The following is an 8,459-nucleotide window of genomic DNA, read 5'->3' on the forward strand; positions in this document are numbered from 1 at the left end:
AATGAACCAAATTGGAGAAGGCGTTTAAAGCCATTAACTGCCATGAAAGGACCGATAGGCACAAGATATTTGTAGTTCTCTATATCAAACTATTGTGAACATATCATCTCCTCTAAAAGTTACTGCTTTCTCAGGTATAGGAAGATGACTGAGACGGACACAGCTGTAAGAACGAACGTCTGTGGCTGGTCATGAACACTCAATAGACAAGCTGCCCATCACGGTTCCCATTGGTGTGTGTGTGTGTGTGTGTGTGTGTGCACATTAACCTTCCCCCAGGAGAAATTCTCAGAGATAAAGGAAAAATTTCCTTAATTGCAGCTGTATCCTCTAGCTATTGTTTAAAGAGGCCGAGCTTCTTCAGTTAGAAATATTTCATGGTTTATGTAGGATTAGACATTGTCATAGTCTTGTGACTGTCTTAGGGTGTTTTTTAGTTGTTTTTTTTTGTTATTTTTGTTTTTGTTTTTTTTTGTTGTTGTTGGTTTTTGTTTTCTTTTTGTTTGTTTGTTTGTTTGGTTTTTCGAGACAGGGTTTCTCTGTGTAGCTTTGGAGCCTTTCCTGGAACTCACTCCGTAGCCCAGGCTGGCCTCGAACTCACAGAGATCCGCCTGGCTCTGCCTCTTGAGTGCTGGGATTAAAGGCAAGTGCCACTACTGCCTGGCCTTTTTTTTTTTTTTTTTTTTTTTTTTTTTTTTTTGAATCCCTGACCCAAAGGAGGTTTTTTGTGGAGCTAAGGAAGTTTTGCAGAAGCTGAAATTTGCAGATTTCTAGTTAGACAGCTTTATCTTCAGCAAACAGAACTTGCTTTCTAAGTGAAATATTGGTGGTAGTCTCAGCTCAAGGGAAAAGGCAGATTTTAATCTTTCTTAATGAGGAAGGGGCAAACAGGTTTACAGAAACAGAAATCAGCAGTTCAGTTTAGCTTTGTTGTCTGAGATCAGAGAGAGTTCCTTATTCTGTTTTCTTATTCTATGTAACCGAATTTTTCCTAAGTAAGCTTGATAATCGTATTTAATTAGCATTAAAGCTTGCTATTTTCCTTTCTCCTTCACCATCATGGCTAGAAACCAGGGTCTCCCCCATTTGGGGTCGGGGGAGCTGCTAAATCTGCTCCCTGGAGTTAGAGAATTGCATTCCAAAAATAGAGCACAACCAGAATCCTCATGGGGTCCTTGAATGCCAGCCTGCAGAAAAAGAGTGCATCCTAGACTTACTGAGATGTGTTTCTTGTACTCTCTGGCATGCAAGTCTATAAGCAATTTAAGTGACCGCAGAAAAATGAGCTATAATTACAGCAAGCCTGAGTCTGATAGCCAGTATAGGTCCATGTCACTCAGTATGCTTTGTTCTTTCTTTTCCCCTCTGTAGAAATCGAAATGGCTTGTCATGGTGAACACATGTGTGCTCAGCCTCAATCTCTATGCATTTTTCTTATAGGCTGCTCCTGCTGTAAATGAGGCCCCTACTACAGAATCTCAACAATCCATGTCAATCCTGATGACTCCTTGTCATCCGGTGTCATCTTCTCAAGACTTGGCCACACTATTCTCCCACTCTGGATAACCTTGCCCTATTTTAACACCAGTCTTTTTTCTAAACTTAGGAAGCCCAACACCAAGGTGATCTCATTGGTAAGCTTCTGCATACACATCGGAATAGAATGAGTTGCTTCATTATGTCATCATTTTGCTACATCCAATATGCGTGTCCATTGTAGAATTCATCATCTTCCTTCTCTTAATTTGTCCAGTGACGGTGTCTCATTCCAAAGTTAAGAAGGAATTAAAATGTGTAGAATATTATTTATAAAAACTTTTTTGTAGGATTGTTGCATTAACTTTTCCTGGAGAGACATGAACAAATGCCTACTTGTCTTTCATCTTTCATAGATCATCAACAACAGAAAAAAAAAAAGATAATTTCAACCACATCTAGCTTAGTGAGCCAGTCAGCTGAATTAAGGCTACTTACAGAAATATGGGGAAGAAATTTCCTACAAAAAATCTGGGCCAGTTGTAGGCTTCTACCAAGCTTCTCTCCCCCGGCAACGATTAGCAGCTAATATATTTTGGAGAGGGGTAAGGCCTTGTGTGTACAATACACTACTTTGTGCTCTGCTCATGTGATGCCCTATGAAACTTTTGGATGCCACCTCATGAACTACTCATGATCAGCTTCTGTCCTACCTTGTGAGCCTCTTCTCTCCTCTCCATGAGGGAATGTTAATTGGCTCCATGCTGTGAGGGTATAAAGAGATAATCATAATCTTCTGATTTCAAGGGAACTAAGGCCTTGCCATGCCCAGAGGATAAGACTCCACCACAAAGACAATTGGAATGAACCAGGTGAAAGCAGGGAGAATGACTTGTTTCATCATCCAGGAAAAGACCTGAGGCAAGAAACACATTGAAAGTGAAAAGAGAGAGCTGGGAGGTGATGGTGTATGCCTTTAAGCCTAGCACTTGGGAGACAGAGGCAGATGGAATTCTGTGAATTTGAGGCCAGCCTGGTATACAGAGTAAGGTCCAGGAGAGCTAACGCTACACAGAGAAACCTGTCTCAAAAACCTGAAAAGAAAAAAAAAAATGAAAAGAGACAGAAGACACAAACCATGATTGTTTAGTGCTGGGATACATATGACCTTTGAGTTTAACCATATCAACACTCCGTTATTATCTTTACCCTTAAACTGTGTACTCTAGAAAAGTCGTTTTTATTACTTCACTTACAAAATGGAAATTCTTAAGAGAAATAAACAGAACAGTCAGTTTATTTTACTTAATTTTTAAACTGTTTAATTGTTGAATTAGGTTGAACACTGTATCCTTTGAAGAGTATACCTTCAAAAGCCACAAAATCATATCCATGCATATTGTTAAAAGACTTAATGGCATCTCTCTCTCTCTGAATGTGCACATCTAACTCTAAAGCATGTACTCTCTCTCACCTCTCCTGGATAAATCCAACTGCACTTCATACTCACTCATCCTGAAATCCTTCTTTGATAAAGATGCGTTCTGAACCTGAGTGGGCTTCTGTAACTGCGAGGCTCCCAGCTACCACCAGCAGCCCTGGAATGTGCTTGTCCTGCAGTCATTGGGAGAACTCAGGCAAAAGTGGAGCAAACGAAGTTCACGCAGAAGTGAAAAAAGGAGCATGGGTTGAGGAGAACGTGCAGTGGACTGAAGAAGTCAGGGGGAAGGAGCGCCAGCAGGGGGGAAGGGACAAGAGCTTCTCTTCTGGGGGAAACTGGGAAGTAGGGTGGGCATAGGCTTTACGACAGTCCTGTCCGCTGCATGACAGAGGTAGAGGATTCACACAGCAGTTCCTACCAATAACAATTGTTTGCGAGAGTCTAACCACTTGTATGTGGATTGAATGATGGATAGTCTCACAGTGGGAGACAGACAGACAGACAGTGGGCTGAAAGCAGTCCGGTGCCTACGTTTGGAAGATCAGTCAGGATGTGCTGCGGCAGGAAGAGGATGAATATGAGAGAGTCAAAGTTGCACTCCTGACGACCTGTTTTCAGAACCCAAAGAGGGTTTTGTATAACAAAGCACCGTGACATGATTCCCCACAGACTGTGACGATAAGTGGAATGCTGAGCAAGTAGCGCACAGTCCTCAGACCATTTGCCGGGGGCCCACGGCATGAGTGGTACTGAAAACAAGAACGTGCAAGTTCTCTCAGTCGGCAGTAGATTTTCTCTGCAGGAAGATTTAGAACCATCTTTTCCCTTTGGGCAAATCTGTTTTTATAACCTATTTATTTATTTATACTTATTATTTACTTACATATCTGTGTGAGCATGCAAATAAAAGTCAGAAGAAAACTTGTAGGAGTTGGTTCTCTATTTCCAATATGATCAATCTTGTGATCAATCTCTCAGGTCATCAAGTTTAATGTCCAGTATCTTCATCCTTTGCACCATCTCTCTGGCCTTCACACTTCTTTTTTTTTTTCATAGAATATTGCTATAATTCTTCCAGTTTGCCACTAGTAATTGAATTTCCTAATGAGCCTAATTTATAAGTTACACTTCATCTATATCTCTAGGTAGAGAGACAGACTGACAGACAGACTAAATAGATGGGAAAACTGTATAAATAGGATAGTGTCATCTATCATTTCAGTCATCCATGGGGTATCTTTGTCTTGAGAACAAACATGTGTGACACACGCCATTTTAGGGTAACAAAAACTATATATATATATATATATATATATATATATATATATATATATATATATCATGCAAAAGTGAATTATGCAATGCTTAAGGTGACTACACTTGTTCATTGTGACAAGCCTACATGGCAGATGTTCTTTCTGGAAATCTCTATACTAATTATATGACCCCCAAGGCCAAATTCCTGGTTCCATAATATTATATGTGCTCCTAGATTCTTCCTCAACACTGAGTACAAGACCTTCCCCTTCATTCCCCCAATCTCCTGCTAGGTGCAAACAACTGAAGAAAGGGAACAATGAAGTGTCACAGAGGAGCAAGAAGTAGACAGCCGCTTGCATGGTGTCATCAAATTTGGATAGGTCTATTATGAGCTGAATTGTGTCACCTGAACGATACATGTTAAAGTATTCATTTCCAACCCTCCAGTAGTGAAGAAATAATTACATTATGTAACTAACATCCTAATCAAATCCAATATGACAGATGTGCCGGCAAGAAGAGAAGACAAGGGCACAGACACACAGATGATGAACCTGTGGGAGAAAAGCCATCTCAGAAAGACTTAACAGAGACTCTTGTGCCAGGGACCAGCCTCAGCAGTTTTGAGGGTCTCGAAGGGCAGGGATGTCTGGCAGGTGCAAGAAAAGACTGGGACACAGGAGTTGGTGCAAGCTGATGAGTTTTGTCAGATCTGAAGATGTGCATTTTCTCTATCTTCTCCCAATCTGACTCAACCCCAGTCTTTTGTTGTAATAAACAAGGAAATAGGGGATGAGAAAATTCAACAGGTGATTGGGTTCTTCACAATAGTTTCAAAAGTTCTTTTTGTAAATCAGCAAAGTGTACCCCATGCCTCTTGATTGCACATAGAAGTTCCCAGGCAGAAAGCCAAAGCTTATTCTTTTGCAGGTTAATAGTTATCAGAACATCTGAGGTAATCACCCCAGAGGCTATCTACTTGTGGTTTCTCAGAAAGCACAGAAATACAAGCAATGTTTAAAGTACCAGACTGCCAGCTTCCTCTCAGCTTAAGTCCTTCTTCATCACTCTGTAATTTGTCAAGTTGTCTTCTAACTAGTTCTGGACAGCTCTTGTCTTTTATCCTATCTATATGTCACTCCATCTACAGCTTTCTGCCACCAGCCTTCTGGGTTTTTCCCATGACCTGCATGACAGCTTTAACTCCTGCCATTGTCACAATCTCAATATCATTTCTAATTTCATGGAAACCACCGCAGGAGAGAGAGAGAAAAAGCATAAAGAGCAAATAGAGTAGGAGGATTATAAGAACCAGTAACAGTTGGATGGGTGAAAACATGACATGCATACGCCATAAAGTCTGCCCTCAGGACACAAGGGTTGTTTTCTCCCTGGCCCACAGAAGGCAGGCTTGGTAGAGTATCTGGTGGGGCAGGCCCAGAGGGATTGATGTCCTCATTCTCGGGTACCTCTAGCACAGATTCCACTGGTAACACGTCAGGCTTTTCATATGCCGTCTCTGGCACTCTTGAAAGAAACCAGTGCTGACATTCCATGATCTTTGACTTCCAGCCTCTAGAAACTATCTATTCATGGACCATTATGGCATCCCTAGCCACTCACACAGAATTTCAAAAGAAAAGAATGACCATATAAGAATGTGAGACAGTCCGGCATAAGCTAGAACCTTAGAAATTTCACATCAAAAATGATTTCCAATATGGAAAACACAAGTGCATATGCCAAGGATACATACAAAACATGGCTGAAGATGACACACATCAAGCATTTATTATTCATTATTTAGTGCAATAGACATCTTTACAATAGTATAATCTGCCCATGACTTCCTTCCCACTCAACTAAAAAATATTATGTTTCCCAACTCAGAAAAAGTATATTTACTTCTTACATTGAATTCCACCCTCACTTACTATTGTGAAAATATCTTTAACAGTATTAATGCAGTGTTAATAATTATTCTGAAAACAAACTCACAGTGGATGAATGACTCTTTAGCACCTCCCCACTTAAAATAAGCTTGATGGCTTTCCTAAACCAAGGATAAAACAAAGCATAAATCAAAGGATTCAGGGCTGAGTTATAATAGGCACTCCAGCAACAAATTTCATAGATGTAGGCAGGAGTGATGAAACCCATATAAGCATCAATCAATGTGTCAATTGTATATGGTAACCATGAGAACATAAATGCCACTACAGTGATCCCCAAGGTTTTTGCAGCCTTCCTCTCTCTCTTGGCCACTCTGGCTTTGTAATTCTCTGAGGACGACTCTGCTTTGTTGCTACCTATGGTCGTTTCAATTTTTACAGCTTGCTGTTTAGCTACCAAAAAAATTTTGCTATAGAGAATGATCATAACAAGGGTAGGTATGAAGAACAAAAGAAAATCTATCAGAACCCAGTCTTGGTTGACAACAACTTGGCAGCCCCCTACACAGTTGAGAGCACTCACTAAGCTTTCCATCCCCTTGGCACTGATGCCTGTGTAGAACACAGCACCGCTGTACACCAGGGGCAGAGTCCAGGAGATGCTGATGCAAATTCCTGACACAGACACTGTGAACTTGGTGGGATAGACCAGAGGGTCAGTGACAGCGATGTACCTGTCGATGGAGATGAAGCACAGGTGGAAGAGAGAAGAATAGCAAAATGCCGCATCCCAGCAACTGTGAAGGCTACAAAACTTGTCTCCAAAGTACCAGCAGCTCTCGATGGACCTGACCATGCTGAAGGGCATCACAGAGATACCCACCAAAAAGTCAGCACTGGCCAGAGAGGCGATGAGGAAATTGGCTGGAGAGTGCAGCTGCTTGAAATGGAGAACTGAAATCACCACCAGGAGGTTCCCACACACAGCCAGCACAGCCCCAAAGCCAAAGACCATGTACAGGATGACCCTGACCCCTGGCGAGTAGGGAGTTTTAATGCAGGATCCATTCATGTTCTCATAACAGAGCTGCAGGGCTGGTTGGGAAAAGTTGCTGGTCATGAGTCTGCTTTATGGTGCTTGAGGGATTTCCGTCTTTGTAGAAGACAACAGTAATTTTGAGATCTAAAAATTAAAGAAATAGAACTCCATATCTGAAGAATTGGTTTTAAATATTGCCTAAGATTATACTCCTTTTCAACTTTATTTTTTTAATTTAAAATTGGAAAATCCATTTTTGTAATTATGTTTAGCTTCATCCTTAACTCTAGGTATATCTACTATAAACCTTACTTTAGTCCAGAAATTATTACCTGAATAGTTGAAGAAAAGTAATCTCAATTAAATTTCGAGTTCTGAAGTTAAAAAAAAATCATATAGCTTATTTAATTGCTTACTTTAAGAATTTACTGGTTCAGAACCTTTTACACATAATGAAAAATTAAAAGACATTCAAAATTCTGAAAATTATCCTGAGTTTATAATCGCTTGATAATTTTATAATTATCTCTAAACTTCATCACTAACCCAAAGCAAATGTCCTGTGAATTGTCATCAGCCCAGAATCATATTATCTAAATAATTTATAAACTTTTTACTTAAATACCTGTTCAACCCAGTGATGTTCTTCTCTGCAAAAGATAATCACACGCATATATATTTATACATACATATATATGTATATATACACATATATATATATATGTAAATATCAGAGAAGGGACCTTTTAATGAGTTTCTCCCTCTTAGAATTTTCAGGCAGTCAGCCAACCCACTTCAACTATTATAAAATCCTCTAAAATGGTCCCTGTGGCATGAGGTGTGAATCATAAAGGGAACTTAACTTTGATAATTATAATCACTAGTTCTTCTCTGAAGTGTTCTCTCTGTGTCGTGCCCCTTTGTAGAGATGATTCTCATTTTCACCACCCTAGGGTTTGTCTCAGTTCAACCATCTTGAAAGAGCCCAGCCCAGTATTTAACTCCTTTATGATGTTTCTTTATTCATTCATCTGCCTTTAAATTTCATACGGCTTAGGACAAAACAAAAATGAACAAAAGAGCCGGGCGGTGGTGGCACATGCCTTTAATCTCAGCACTCGGGAGGCAGAGGCAGGTGGATCCCTGTGAATTCGAGGCCAGCCTGGACTACAGAGTGAGATCCAGGAAAGGCACAAAGCTATACAGAGAAACCCTGTCTCGAAAAACCAAAAAAAAAAAAAAAAAAAATTAACAAAAGAAAGGCTACTTACTTAAAAATGGGGTTTGGGGGAAGCATGTGAAAGGTCTAAAACATGAACTTTTTGTGTCTTTTGTGGTCTCTCATGGAGTT

At 40.2% G+C, this 8,459-nt stretch overlaps 1 protein-coding gene across 1 annotated transcript; it reads right to left on the bottom strand.

The window, feature by feature from the left end:
• Positions 1–6,154: 6,154 nt before the first annotated feature.
• Positions 6,155–7,230, bottom strand: LOC131918851 (trace amine-associated receptor 8b). The gene has a single exon (XM_059273015.1). The coding sequence runs from the start codon at positions 7,187–7,189 to the stop codon at positions 6,155–6,157; it is 1,035 nt and encodes a 344-aa protein (XP_059128998.1). The 5' UTR covers positions 7,190–7,230.
• Positions 7,231–8,459: the final 1,229 nt, after the last annotated feature.

Source organism: Peromyscus eremicus, chromosome 8b, assembly GCF_949786415.1.
Source record: "Peromyscus eremicus chromosome 8b, PerEre_H2_v1, whole genome shotgun sequence".
Lineage (NCBI taxonomy): Eukaryota > Metazoa > Chordata > Mammalia > Rodentia > Cricetidae > Peromyscus > Peromyscus eremicus.

What these genes read in the sequence shown, in the direction of transcription:
- LOC131918851 (XM_059273015.1), bottom strand. Translation starts at nt 7,189, where the DNA reads ATGACCAGCAACTTTTCCCAACCAGCCCTGCAGCTCTGTTATGAGAAC.